Source organism: Pyxicephalus adspersus, chromosome 1, assembly GCF_032062135.1.
Source record: "Pyxicephalus adspersus chromosome 1, UCB_Pads_2.0, whole genome shotgun sequence".
NCBI classification, from domain to species: Eukaryota; Metazoa; Chordata; class Amphibia; order Anura; family Pyxicephalidae; genus Pyxicephalus; species Pyxicephalus adspersus.
In genome coordinates this window covers 61,315,922-61,331,918 of record NC_092858.1, presented here as the reverse complement: position 1 = coordinate 61,331,918, position 15,997 = coordinate 61,315,922, and the positions used below count along the sequence as shown (strand labels likewise).

The following is a 15,997-nucleotide window of genomic DNA, read 5'->3' as shown; positions in this document are numbered from 1 at the left end:
GATTCACTTCAATGGTGCTTACGTTTTAGTACAAAATACATGCAAGTACTCATAACTCAGGAACTGTACGTGTTAGGGAAAAACTGAAAACAGATCTGAAATCTGATTTAGAAAGGTTTGCTGTGGTTTCTGATGATTATCAAAACTAATTTTTTGTTGACCTGTGTTACTTAGTGGAACAATTCATGATGTGGGATTACTGAAAAAAAAAATTCTTAACAATATTTCAAAGCATTACAGCCAAATAAAATCATTTTCAGTAAGATTATTTTGTGTTAATTAAAGATTCCTATTCTCTTCAGAGACACCTGGTTTTAATGTGAGGTATTACAGATATTTACTTAATAGTTGTGTGTTTGCGATTTTGTTCCACCAGAATATAGCACATCATAAAAAGCTATAGGTGTCCTGGGATTTCAACCGGGAATTTTCATTAAATGTTATAATGATATTAATTTAAACCTTCGATCTGGGAAATGCATACAGTATATAAGTCTGGACATCTCTACTGTACTATTACAACAAAAATTATGGAAGCAAGAATGTAAACAGTAGTATTCTGTTAAAGGTCTGGTTCGGGAATTTTCTAAATTTACACCTGCCTCCTTTCTAGCCCTCTAAATACACTTAGCTGAATCATCTGTTTTCTACATTTGAGTTAGTAAATGTAACATTCCATAGCCCTGCATTTAAACCTTAGATCTGGGAAATGCATACAGTATATAGGTCTGGAAACTGTTTTTTGTAACAAATGGTTAGCCTTAGAAATACTGATTGCAACCTGAAATGTATAAACCTAGTAACTACTGTTTGCCAAGTTAAGGGCTACTCTAAACTATTTTTGGTAGGTAATTGCACTTTAAATTACAGGCAAAAATGTAGAACTGGGCAAAGAAGACCTAGGTCAGAGTTAGTTCTATGCCACCTTTCTCACCGTCTGCAATTGAATATTATCCATCAATAACCAAGTATTTATGATACAAATTTATCATGCTATTGACTTTAGGATCATATAATTTACAACCAAGCATATATATTTATATATTGTATAAATTTAAAAAAGGATGGTCTTTTTAGCGATCAATTTCATGTAAACAATTTGATCTAGTGTTAATGTTAAAAAAAAAAGTGTGTGGGTATACTTTGTAATGCGTACAGCCATATTTGCTCATAAATTATACAGGTTCTGATTCCTGCTTTGCAGTGCTACACAGTGGTTGTGTATTATTGCTATATCCTAGTGGTGGTTAAACTGCATCGAAATCTAAGCCTTGTTTCTTTATTTTTGCCAGGGGATGATGCCAGTCACACACTTCCAGTCCTAGGTTAGCTGGGTAGGGCCGATAACATTTGTTTGAGATCTTAGCCCAGCAGAGGCAGACTGTAACGGAAGTTACCAAGTCTCAGAATTTCTGAATATATTTTATCTGTGCGAAAATATATAATATATTCCACATTTTTAAAGGTATTTACGCTCATTTAATAGACCAGAAAAGAAACATTAGCAAGGAGCAAAGTTCATTGCTGTGGTCTACATAGACTTTATAAAAAGTGTATATTGGGCTCCAATGAAACACTGATCTCTCTACTGTACTATTTATTACAACAAAAATTATGGAAGCAAGAATATAAACAGTAGTATTCTGTTAAAGGTCAGGTTTGGGAATTTTCTAGATTTACACCTGCCTCCTTTCTGGCCCTCTAAATACATTTAGCTGAATCATCTGTTTTCTACATTTGAGTTAGTAAATGTAACATTCCATATCCCTGCTATTTCAGTACAGACAGCAAGAAATGTGTTTTCCTATTAATTCTAGAACGTGTTAGTTGGCTGGTGCAGCCCGTCTAGCAGTACCGTCCAAATACAGACACTGTTTATGGTAAATGCTTTACCCTAGGACCAGTTAGGGTTTGAGTTGTGCCTCATTGTTGTGCATATTGTTCCAGCAGATTAACCTCCTTTACTTGTCACGGTGATCACTGTGAAGGAAATTTCAACATTTTGTGTTGTCCCAGGGAAATTGTGCTGAGAAAAACTCTATGGGATGAGATCTTTGATCACTAGAGATATTTCCTCTCATTTTCTGTTGAATTTATAAGACAAGTTAGAGGCAAAACTCCTTATCAAAGTATAGATAGCAAAACAACCCTGATAGGGTTGTGCAGTTACTTCCATCTGCACACCCCTGGTTTTAACCTTTCCCTGCTCTATACAAAAAAATAAAACACTTTAAGTGTAATTTGGAAATCCCAAAAAACACTACCCATTGTACTGATATTGCTAAACGTACTGATGTTATCTGCTCTGGAACAACAATATATACACTGCTAGTACTTTATCCACAGAAACATTACTAAATTATTAAAAATTGAACAAATGAGTCAATGAATATGGTGAATTTTATTTTACAAGTATACACACTGCTGCATATTGCTTTCTGAATTTCTTCTGAATTCTTACTTTGACACTCCCTCTGTGTAATGCATACAGATTAGATGATAATTTACCTTATTTTTGGAACAGTAAAATCAGAAGGCAGTTTAGAGATCTTCACCATCTGTGGCCTGTTGGGGAATTTCTCAAATATGCGTAAACGCAGTGGCAATTTTTCTTTTGTATCAGCATTGGCTTCACTTTGTTTCAGCTAAAAAAAGAGAAGTAAAAACACATATTGAAGCACTCATCATAGGAAACAGAAGATGGCAGCAAAGTTATACCATTTCTGACAATGGGAAAAGGGAAATATGCTGTTTATCACTTATATTCCATATGTTCACTGTACAACCATAAAATCCTATTTATAACAATATGATTTCTAATAAACTCATATGCTACATGTGTACACTTTAATTTGGAAATCTTTTTCTTGTCATGTTCTTGGAAAAAAGGCAGCATAAGTACAGCTATTTATCATTATAAATATTACAAGTATTCAAGAAGTAGCATATTTCATGTTTTTCTTTTTTTTCTGTTGCTAAAAAAACTTTTGCTTGGATTTTACAAAATGACCTGCCCTTTTTACTGCCTTACTGAACAAACCCATGGGCTGGTGCACTAAGTAAATACCTTAATAAAATAGCTAGGTAGAATCTGCACCCGTTGTATCTTCACCATAGCTTGAACATCACATAGGGAATTACAATTCTGGCCAGCAAGCAATGAATGTGTGAACTGCTAATGCTAGTCATGAAATCTGGGCCAGTTTTAGGGTGAGACAAACTGGCAATTTCCCAGGTTCGCCATCTTGTCCAGAACCCCATTTTACAAAATAGCAGAGGTGCAGGGAGCTGGAGCCGCCACTTCATTTTTGCCTAGGGCCCTATTTAAAAAAAAATGGATGGATGAAACAATGTAAAATTTGCAGTGGGTTGACTCAGTTTTGCCTAACCTGAGTTCTTTTTAATCCACTTCAGCTATAATCTAGAGAACTCCTCAAAGTTCACTGGCAGTTTTTCTTTCTGAGAAATTATTTGTAATAACAAAATAAGCCACGCAAACCTCCACTAACAGCAGAATCACCAGCCCCACAATTGGGAAAAGCCTTGTGTATAGATCATTACTTTTACACAAAACATTTTCTTGTTTTACTGATCCTAACTAGTTTTGATATATTCCACCAATATATGAATGCAAATTTCTACTATTAATATTACTCAAAATCCTAGAATATGTGTGGCCAGTGAGTACAAAATGGAGAATTCACCTCCATCACCTACAGACAGAAGCCACCAGTGCAAAATATTCAATATGGCCCAGTTGTTTGCAATGCACTGCCTCTCCTTTTTTTCCTACATCCAAATATAGACTACAGTATCTCTTAATATATTACCCATCTATTCGGTACTTAATACAAGTGCAATAACAGAAATGTATAATGGGATACACTTTTACAAAGTAATTCACCAATGGAACAGCAAGATGGAAGTCAGAACATGCTGACTGTAAAATAGGTGCCGTGAAAGTAAATATGATAAGGATATGGATGTAGTATGAATAAATAGTGAACAGGAAATTAAAGGTACTTGCTACCTAAAGATAAAAATATGGCATTTAAGGTATATCTAAATTCAAATAAAACATTTCAGATTACGGGCTACGGGCTATCTTAGATATAGTGGCTACATTAGTTTTCTTTTTTCATTGTTTTTTTTTTCTCCATTTTTACATTTGGCTAACCTAAAAACAAGATATTTCCTGTCGCTGGGTGGCTACACTATGTCCTGCACTGTATCTACACTGTGAGTCATGGTTGTAACCCAGGCTGAACTTCAACAATGTCTACCTTCATCCACCTCTATTACAAACAGTGAAAAAGGATTAGCAGTTTACAAAAGCAAGGACAAATGTACAGAACACTGCACTTCTGGCAAAAGCAACAGGTATTTTCTGTACTTGCTGAAAATGCTCCCACCCTTTAAACATCTAATGGATGAGCATCTCTAAGGACTGGACATAAGCTACAATATATTACATTTTTATTTTTGGGTTCAGATACACTTCAAATGAATCAGTAAAAAAAGAAACAATAGGTACTACCTTTACAGTAAAAAAGGTGCTCTGCAATGACATTACTTATCTTTCCCACTCCTGTTCACTCCTGTTCACAACCCCATTTTCTAACACAGCCATTAAAATGCTAATCCAGACCACAACCCATTTTCACTCTGCTAAACACACCTGTGCACCTTAATGTACAGCGCTGAGTCTTTGATAATGGCAAAGCACTGAATTGTGGAATGAAAGGGAAAGTTTTCATATGACTACCATATATACCATATCATATGTAAAACATGTTGATATTCACTGGGGCTGCCCTTCCAGATGGACTGGAGCAGGAAAAATCAGTAAAAAAAACTAGATGACACACTAACTTTGTTAGTAAAAGACAAATGAAAAATGCTCACTGTCTCTGGAAAGTGAGGCTTACCACAGTAAATTGACCAAGTGGCCATAAGCAGAATATTTGAAGATCAACAATAATTTGTCTTAATGGTAGGTAGTCATAAATAATACTAAATAATCAATACATTTCATTGCAGTTCAGCTCTTAATTGCATGTGGCTTGGACAAGAATTTAAAAGAACATGTCCAAATGAATAGAAAAAAATATTACTAGATTTTGCTAGATAAGCAATGACCTGCAAGAAGTAGAACCATCATATATATTATTCTGTTTTGTGTTGTCTGGAAAGAATACGTCTATTAGATAAAGGCTTTTAACACAGTCATGTATGAATGAAACATGGACATCATTTCCTGTGTAGGTGAGAAAATCATTATTAGCAAGATCACACAGGACTAAATTTAATTAGGTTTACTTCACTACAAGGAGTACAATGTATGCTTTAAAGCATATTAATCACATCTAGGAAACACTATCTGTACCCACGCATCATTATTAATGAAAAAGGAAAACTGTTTGGCTTTTTATCAAACAATCAAGGATTACTTGGTGACTATATAGTATATGTAAATTAAATATGCAGTAATAAATAGTGTTCCTGTTCAAATTTGGGTCATTTACAACTTCTACCAGAACACTGGCCATTCAGTTTGGTTCTGATTAAAACAAAACAATCCCCCGACATCCAAAAATCTTTTACAAACAAGGTCCTCTAATGCTATAGTGAACTAATATTCATCATGGGGAGGAGAAGGGATAACGGGAGGAGGGGGGGGGGGGGGCAAATAATAGTAAGATTTATTTAAGGGTAATAGGAGAACAAATAGTCAAAGTAATATTCTTAAGATCAGTGATGGCACTAGACAATATCAGACTAAACAAAATTGTTTGTCAACATGGATAGAATTATCATATAAAGCATGGTTGTCTCGGTTTCTGACATGTTTTGCCATGTGGCTTCCTCCTGGGAGTCTGAGACTTAAAATATGGGGCTGAGTTAGGAAATTCCAAGATTTGGAAGAGTATCACTTTGGAAGATGTATAATGGTAGTATGCATGTTAAGGGAGTTCCAGTATCAAAAGGAACACCCCATAGCTGATGATGTCCTAGAGGTCACAAGCAGGTCAAAATGTTAGTAAAAGCAAGTACTGGAAGCGGAGACAAGAGTTCTGTCTCTAACTTCTTCAAACATATAGGTTGACATATTTTAAAAACAGACAGCCACACTTTCTTTAATAACTCTTCAAAACATTACATTTACTAATTGTTCTCCTATGACCGTTAAGTAAATAGAAATATTGTTTGCCAAAAAAGCTCCCATTCGTCTATCTTTTCTTTATATACCTATTTTGGGGTTGGCATGAATTATTTTCTTGTAACACTATTGTAGGGAATCTGTAGTATTACATTTTCTACTGGGGAGAGGCCACTTCAGCTAGTGGGTAACTGTTGATAAGTACTGAGATAGACACACTGCACATTTCTATTTTTCTGGGAAGTGAAATGTGTTGGAACAGAAAAGGAGGCACTGGCTTCTTTTTTATTATTTGGTCACTTAGGGGTGTATAAAATATTTGTTTTTATTATTTGGTCACTGACGGGTGTATAAATTATTTGTTTTTATTATTTGGTCACTGAGGGGTGTATATATTATTTGTTTTTATTATTTGGTCACTTAGAGGTGTATACATTATTCCCCCGTCAATTTGGCTGTATCCTTATTCATAGCCAATCCCTATGCATTGATCCTTGCAAGACTTCTACCACCTAGTGGCTAATTATCAAAAGATCAAAGTCATAAACTGCCCAATCTAGGTCGAATTGATAAGAATAATTTATATAATTTAGTGTGTATCATTTTACAGTTTCACAGTTCTCAACAGAGGAGTGCTTTTTCATTACTTTGTTTAATTAATGTGGACCTAAATGTACAATTTGTGCTTATATTTATCATAGCTCTTACCTCTTAGAATCTGCCAGTGTTTTTTTGTATACAAAGTGCCTTTTTGTACCCTAAATAGTTAAAAAAATAATCCTCCACCCAAGGTATTACATGTCCAGGTAGCCACTAGTGCTATGGTAGACACATCATATGCAGGAGTTGGCCCACATCAAAGGGGAACATCACTGTATATGTGTTTCACTCATTCACAAATCCAATGCTGACAGTTCCCCTTCACAGAATGAAACTGATAAGAAACCTGCTTGCCTTTACATATATGCTATACAAGAGTTCTGCACTAAAAGACTGGTGACAAAAAAAAGAAGGCCTTCAAAACATACATTTTTCATGTGAAGCTATAGAATCTGTTGGAGAACTTTGACCAACTTTGTAGGCATTTTGTAAATACAATGACCCTGATTTATGAAAGCTCTCCAAGGCTAGAGAGAATACACTTTCAGAAGTAAACTGGGTGATCCAGCAAACCTGGAATGGATCTGGTCCAGGATTCAAAACATTTGCTAGCAAATAGAAAATGATTTTTAAAAATCCATTCCATGTTTTCTGGATCACCCAGTTCACAACAACAAATGAAAAGCACAGATTAGCCAGTGAAAAAAATAATTATAGGCCAGCATCCGCCTGGTGTTGATATTAAAGATCAATATGGAATAAATATGTAAAATCCCTATACTTTATATTTTTGCATCCATTTATTGAATGGTATTATGTTCATGTGAATTTAAATCAACTATTTTTTATTCACATCTTCCTGTCAGTATCATTTTGGCTGTAAAATTATAGGGGCCATCATATATTAATCATTTTGAGAATTACTTATGTTTTTTGTTTAATCAATCATTATTTTGAAACAAACCAAAAGTTAATTCCAAATTTATTATGGATCAGCCTACCAGTGTGTCTAGTGCATCGTCATATCTGTGGTACACATCTTTGAACTACATGCTCTATCCTGTTATCCAACCTAAGTATTTTTTGTAAATTTTTTTTGATCATGTTAGAATTTTGGATAAAATTGATATAGATCCTCCTTTGTTAATTTGTTACCTTATATCTTATTTTTTTACCCTTGTTTCTGGAAGCAGCTAAAATTATAAATTAAATAAATATTATTGAGATCTATCAACCATAGCTATTCTGATGCTGACATGATTTTACTGAAATGTACTCTCTTGATTTGTTGAAATAAAATGTTCTTATGTGATTTTATACTTAAGTAAGCCCTTTAAAGTCCCGCTTTTCTTTGAACTCCTTCTGTTCTTCAAAAACAATCTTTCTATGTCTGTTTTTTGGATGTGGATTGTGTTTTTGATGGCTTGATTGCCGAATCTCTTGGGGCCAAAACCTTGATTTGCATACTATATATCCCTAAAGGATAAACAAAATTTTATGTTGCCCAAATTATTTTCTCAGATTACAATTCTGAGTACCCAGTGAGTTCATTTCCCATTTCCTTTGTCTTTACATTAATTTAACTAAATCAATCATAATCATATCACTATCCATAACATTATGGCTGCTGAAGAAGAAGTAAAGAGATGCACCCACTTTAATTCATCAAACAGAAAACAGCCAATGTTTCTTATATTCACTTTTGCTTTGGTGGGGTCAGCATGGTTGCTATAGGTGCAATTATTTTACAGTTTAATAGCATATGCACCAAAAAAAGTTAATTAACAATAAATAATGTTAGCTTAAAGTGTATGTAAAACCTTTTTTGAAGAAGGTAGAGGGGTAAAAAAAAACTTTTTTGAGCTTTGATTGTTGTCTTTGTCATTTCTGGTAGAATACATTTTTACTCAAAGAATTAGCAGTGTATACAGCTTCTTTATGTAAAGAGTGCGGAGAAGTCATGGGACCTGGAGGTTGTGCGCAACTGTGGCTGGAAGAAGAGATACACATGGTCTCAGAGTATATTCACAGAAGTGTGGGTTGGTGTCTCTGCCCCCCAGCTGGGGAAGGAGGGATAGAAATATTCCAATGGAGAAACCTGATCTGGTGACCACTCTCTTAAAAAGGGATACCCCTTTGCCATCTAGAGACCTGACAGCTTTTTTTTGCTCTGCAACTGAACAAACCTTATAATTTCGTTGTCAGGTGAAATGTTTACATACACATATTTCATCGTGTCTAAACACAAAGCACCAAAGCAGCATTATTTGGATGTCGATTTAATGCACATGCAATCCTGGAAAACACTGAAATAAATAAACATGTTGCTTGATCTTCAGGAGTAATGTTCTGTACGCTCAAATCATTCTGTTATGTGAGCATCCCATATTGATTTATACATGATCTTATTTAGTTAGGCCTATTGTCTTGTAAATGTTCCACTAATGGAACAGTTGTGGTCACTTTTTTATGATTTATATTCATTAAAAAAAGATTACCTTAGTAAACATAGACACTACATAAAAGAAAACAAGATCAACAAACATTGTGTTATCAATAAATATTGAATAAGTGACAAGTAGGTGCAAAAAAGTTAATAAATGATGGTTTTGATAAAATACTAAAAAAATGACGAAATGTAATTTTTTCAAATTCAGTTTGTTTTTATTTAAATTTTTTTCTAAAATAAGCTGAAGAAGATATTGACTTAAGAGCTGTAAAGAAGGTTGTGATTATAGTTCTTTTGAGATGAAACATTAAATAAAGTAGCTGCTTATAACACAGTAATAAAAATATATTGCTTTTCTAGAATATGAAACTAATATTTATCTGAAATAGAACAAACTCATATCTTGTACATTCTTCTCATTTTCCTATTCAAACTCTTATCAGACAATAACAAGTAAACCTAAAGCAGCATACACACCTGCAATATTAGTCGTTGGAAAGGATCTTTTACGATCCTTTCCAACGACTATTATTGCATGATGCTCTATGCAGGGGGAGGGGGAAAGCGACGTAGCGGCACCCTGCTGCGCGCTCTCTCCCTTCCTTTGCATTAGGATCATTCATCGTTCGTGGATCTGCCAGGATGGTCTTTCGGACGATAAACGACGCGTGCTGTACACACTTCAGATTCTTGTCTGATATCGGCCCTGAGCCGATTTAATGACCAAGAATTATTGGAAGTGTATACGTAGCTTAAGCAGCCTGAACAGAATGGGGTTTAATTATAAAGGTTTAATATGGTCAGTTCTCTGTTTTTGTCTTGTTTTTTTCCATTTTACAAATCAATCAATTTAAAAAAAGCTTGTGTAAAAGAGTTTGCTCCTTTCAGTCATAGAGTAAGCCATTAAACACTGATTTGGACATCTTACTATTTTACTCTGGGAGTATAAGATTTAGTAATACAAAATGAACTAGTTAGGTCCAGGCATGCCACAGAACTGTATGCAAATAACCTTCAGACTATACCTCCTTCTAACCTAATTCCCATTCATCCAACCCATAGGTTCTTACCCCCTCTCTCTTGCAGTCCATGAAATTCCAGATCTGTGTACAATAAACTAACCTCTATCCTCCTCTGCAGGCCTGCACTTCACACATACCCCTAGACCTGGCAACAGAGTAGGTGGTGGTATGGGTCTCATTCTCTCCCCCAACTGTACATACACAGTCCTTCCTACCCCACCCTCTCTCATTTTCTCCTTTTTTGAAGTCCATTCCGTCCATCTTTTCTACCCCCTACCCCTCATTGTTGCTGTTGTCTACTGCCCCCTGCCCCAGTTTTAGAAGTTTTGGATAACTTTGCCTCCTGGCTCCCAAATATTTCTTTCCCATGACCTGCCCACCCTCATCCTCTGTGACTTTATTGCCGCATTGGACGACCCCAACCGTCCTTACTCATCCTTACTAGCCAAACTGCTCTCATTTACCTTCTCGGTTGGACTTACACAGAACATACATTGCTGCACACTTTAGACCTGGTATTCTCCAAACTCTGCAACCTCACCCATCTTGACAACTTGCCATTTCCCCTTTCTGATCACAACCTTATCACCTTCAACCTAAATAGATTTGACCCCCCTTTGCCACATCCCAGTCCCATAGTCAATGACAGAGAGACATTTGTAACCTTGACCACAACCTATTTTAAAACTGCCTTAAGTCCCTAACTCCCACTCTCTCTAAAATAACATCTTCAGACAAAGCTGCCACTCTTTCCTTGGCCATGGATAAAGTTTTCCCTGCCCCCTTTCACTACCCCTGTCCTGCTAACCCTAGACTCTGGCACAACAATCACACCAAACATCTACAAAAGACTGTTTGTGCAGATTAGCGCAAGTGGAGGAAATCTGGCCTCAGTGCTGACTTCATGGACTACAAAGCCAGACTACAGCACTTTAACACTGAGCTCACTGTCACCAAGCAAAGTTATTTCTCCACTGTCATATCCTTTCAAGCTTCAAACCCACACAGCCTCTTCTTAATAACTGACTCCCTCCTAAACCCCACACCTGTTCCCCCCACAACTACCTTCTCTGTCCATGACGTAGCCACCTACATAAGGGGTAGAATTGTCAAAATCAAACATTATGTCCCTGCTCACCAAGCTTTTCCAACCAAATCCACTTGTTCCACCTGTAAATCATCGCTAACCTCCCTCAGCCCTGTTACTTTGGATGAAATCTTCTCTCATCATCCCCATCTACTTTACCCAATTCCCTATAATCTGCTCCATGCCAATATTCTCTCTATCCTGAGGAAACCCTCACTAAACCACAACCCTACCTTCTAGCTACTGTCCTATCTCCCTCTTCCCATATGTTTTCAAGTTTCTTGAACACATTGTTTATAAAAGACTCACCAATTACCTGAACACCAACTCTCTCCTTGACCCTCTCCAGTCTGGCTTTTCAGCTGCATATTCCACCTAATTCTCAAGGCAACGTTTACCTCTTCCTTCTCCTAGATCTTTCCTCTGCTTCTGACCCTATTGATCACTCCCTTTTTGTCCAAATTATAAACTCCATTTGTATCAGAGACACTGCTCTTTTTTGGTTTGCTTCCTATTTGTTTGACCGCTCTTTTCAAGTTTCTTTTAATAGTAATTTCTCCTCTCCTCTTCTCCTCCTTGTTAGTGTTCCGCAAGGCTCAGTCCTTGGACTGGTTCTCTTTTCTCTCTACACCTCCTCACTCAGTAGTCTCAAATCCGTCTTTGGTTTACAGAACCATTCGTATGCTGATGACATGCAAATCTATCTGTCTTCTCCACTTTACAATCAAATTTAAGCTCTTGTGTTTGCCTTAAAATCCCTCGACAATTCTTGTCCCACTTACCTTTCTGACCTAATAGAAAAATACACCCCCATCCACTATTTTCTTTCATCCAATGACCTACTAATGACTTTCTCACTCACATAACCTCATAACATGCACAGCTCCAAGACTTTTCTAGAGCTGCTTCGACTCTCTGGAATGGTTTTTCTTGTCCTATTAGGCTTGCTCCTACTTTCTGCTCCCTTAAAACAGCACTCAAAACCCATCTTTTTAAAATATTTTGCCCGTCTTCTTCTGTCTTTTAAAATCCTCACTTCTTCCCACCATGCCATATCACCCCTCTTGTGTAATACATCCCCCACCTACTAGATTGTAAGCTCTTCTCTGCAGGGTCCTCTCCTCCTACAGTGTCACTGTCTGTATCTGTCTGTCATTTGAAACCCCTACCTAATGTACAGCTCTGCATAAAATGTTGGCGCTATATAAGGCTGGGTCTACACGGACTGCTTCCCCAGCATTTAACCTGAGGCTTTAAAAGCCCATATTTGAATTTTCAAACATGGGCTGAAGATTAGAGCGGTGCTAAAAGAGGTGAATGTACTTAAAAAACTGTGAACAACAAGTTTATTGCAGATGGGACATCATCTGTCCTTTCTTTAACAACCTGCTTGCTCACATTTTTTTTGTTAAGTTCACTTTAAGTATAATTGAGATATATATATATATATATATATATATATACATAACTCCTATATTATATTAATACTAGTCTTTTGGGTTCTAGACCAGCCCTGCTCGACCCTTTTACCATGGGGGAATCCTTGAAATAACTTTTAGGTCGTCAGGTAACTCCTGCTATAATTACTTTATCTGCAGCTCACATTATATTAGCATGGTGGTCAGTGAGAAGAATGTACATTACAAGCCATTGGGAAGATGTCACCCTTACATATAGCCAAAAAGATTATTTATGTCACTGAAACTGACCTCGGAGTCACAAATTGTTCATTACTCAAGGAACCCCTAACCACCTTTGGAGGAACTTTGGTTGAGAAACACTTGTCTGGATTATTATTACAAGTTAACATTAAAGTGAATCTATGTACTGGCTATGGAGTAACAGATTTATCCACTTTGTTACACACACATATACATATTTTTTTGTAATGAATACAATGACAGACGGCATATTAGATCAGTCTAAACATTTTGAGAGAACATATGACTGCAAGTTTCAGTATAACACAAAGTTAAACATCCACAAATAAAAAAAAAGTCATAGCTCAGTGAATTTTGGCTGTTAATATTTACAAAGCAGCCTAATTTCTCCAATATTTTTTCAAAGTTAATTTATAACTAGAAGTTTCTGCCAGATCAGTCATTCTCTAATTAACGCATTTATCTTCACCTTTCAAAGAATGCAATTTTTTCGTCTTGCATTCAGTTTTATACTACAAACACTTGATAAGGTGAGCTGTAAAATGATTTTAAACCAACAATATAATTTATTCTGAAGCTGGTGAACTATTAAATAAAGTTATCTAAGTCCTGTCAAGGTTTAGGACTATGGCATCTTAAAATACACAGGAAATGTGTCTTTGCCCCAATGGAATTCAGCTGAATAAAAGGAAATATTCGTGAAAGATATTAAAATATGAAAGCACCTTCGAGCTTCATTTCTTTTTTTTTTTGCTAAAAATAAGTGAAGAAATAATAAAGGCAGAATTATTAGTTCAGTGAGGTTCTCACATCTCAGTAAGTCTGGTCTGAGCTTATACAGCTTAATTGACAAGCTCATTATCATTGTGGTTGTGATTAAATGCTCCATTGCCATTTCAAGGATTATAAGAATTCCCTGCTGAGCTTCACATTTCATGAAGAATGTTGAGAACTGCAGTCTTTGTGTGATGAACATACATTATGTATTAGTTTAAAGGGAACCTGTCACCACACTTTATAGAACAAACACAGATATCTTCACTTGAGTGCTTTGGGATGCATTCGGTAGGCCTGATTTATTAAAGCTCTCCAAGGTTGCAGAGAATACACTTTCATCAGTGAATCTGGGTGATCCAGCAAAGCTGGAATTGATTTCTTGGGAGTCACTTGCTATTTGCTAGCAAATGTTTTGAATCCTGGACCAGATCCATTCCAGGTTTGCTGGAACACCCAGCTTCACTGATGAAAGTGTATCTTCTCTAGCCTTGGGGAGCTTTAATAAATCGGGCCCAATGGATGCAGTATACAAAGTTTATTCCTGAGTCAGAGCACAGACACACCCCTACATTGTAGACTACCGGTCCTTCTCTATAGGTCTGCTACAACCACAGTTTATTAATGGGCTACATTTTTGCTTTGCAGCTGGAAATTTTCTAAGCAGTTACAAAATGTTTTGTTGGGATTAAGCTTTTTACCAAAATGAAGAAAAGTGTCCTTGTCAGTGGTAAATGCATTCTCACAGTCTTCTGACTGCTGCCCTGTTTCCCCTATAATAAGGCACTGTCTTATATTTTTTGAAGGGTGGCTTATTTGATTGGGATGCCTTATCATCGGGGAAACACGGTACTTTCACATAAATAACTTGGACTTAAAAAAAAGTTACAAAGGGGACACAAAAATACAGGTTAATCTACTGATGGTCAACAAAAGAGCATTCAATGGAAAGTCACCCATTATAACCATATATGTATTGTATAAAGTTAGAAACAGGGGGAAAGGGAGTACACAGATCATTGTTTTTTTTTTCCTTTTTAAAAAAATGTTAAAAATGTAACATAGCATAGATGTATTTATTCATAATAATGTTATTGGCATTTCTGTTTTAAATGATAGCACTGATGGTCACAATTAACCTGATGCGGGAGCCACAAACTCAAAGCAGGCTGCTGGTAATGGCCTGGAGCTAAACACATACAGCTTGTCTGGTTGGTGCTCTATACTTCCTCATTTTTATATTTTTTGAACCATTGGCCCATAATGGGTATGCAGTTCAGGACTTTAGCTAAACTTCACAAAGGTATGTGTATTTTTATGTCAGGTGTATGTCCAAAACTACTGAAACCTGAAGATCAGTTTTACATCCAGGCAATTTGCATACTTTACAACGAGCGCTGCAATGGCAGCTAATACAATCTTTTACTGAGTCCATATTAGGATCAGACAATGAACACTTGATTACCATTTCAACTCCAAAGCTAAAATGTTGGCTCACCAACAATATATTAAAGCATTTTATAGAAAAGTAGACTTATGTGATATTAATGTACAAATAACATACAGGCCATGCATATTTTAAAATTATTGTCAGCAGTTTTTTCTTTTCTTTGAAGTTGAAACATATAGGTGTCTATAAATGTTAATAAAACATAATGGTATATAACATATTGAAATACGTTTGCTAGAATATGTGTACCTGGAGTAGTATTCATGTTTTATTTTTAGTAATACATTATTGCAAGGCACACCGGGGCCACCTTTGGATTTAACAGATTAACTGGTATATGCTTGATGGAACTCCAAAAAAGAGATTACTAAAAAAAACTTTCAAAATTCAGAGATACTATATGGCAAATTAAGATAGTGAATGCCAACATCCTAATAAAGTAGGTTTAACTTCCCTGGTGGTCTAAATAATAAGTATTTTTAAATGTCAAAATTAAATTAAATTTAATTTCCCGCCTGGTACCGCCTCCCAGTGGCACAGTCCCGCCTTCCAGCCGCACGCTCGCACTGCCCGGCCCAGCAGGCATCTGCATTCCCTGGCCCCGCGTTACCCAATGTTCACACGCTGGGGATTCAGATGCCGGCCAGGCATCGCCAAGGGAAGCAGATTGCTGGAGGACGCTGCGGACATTGCTGGAGGATGCCGCGGACATGTGGATACCAGTTAACACTTGAAAACTCCCTGGCAATTCCACCCCGAGTGTGGCTTGGGGTTACCCCTTTTGGTATGGATAA

The 15,997-nt window shown here is 36.4% G+C and overlaps 1 protein-coding gene across 1 annotated transcript in view; it reads right to left on the bottom strand.

Annotated features, from left to right (window-relative positions):
* Positions 1-15,997, bottom strand: part of NALCN (sodium leak channel, non-selective) — a 217,002-nt gene that overhangs the window by 61,698 nt on the left and 139,307 nt on the right. The window contains exon 16 of the mRNA XM_072400953.1: positions 2,509-2,645. Coding sequence (XP_072257054.1) covers positions 2,509-2,645 — 137 coding nt within the window. The remainder of the gene's footprint in view (positions 1-2,508; positions 2,646-15,997) is intronic.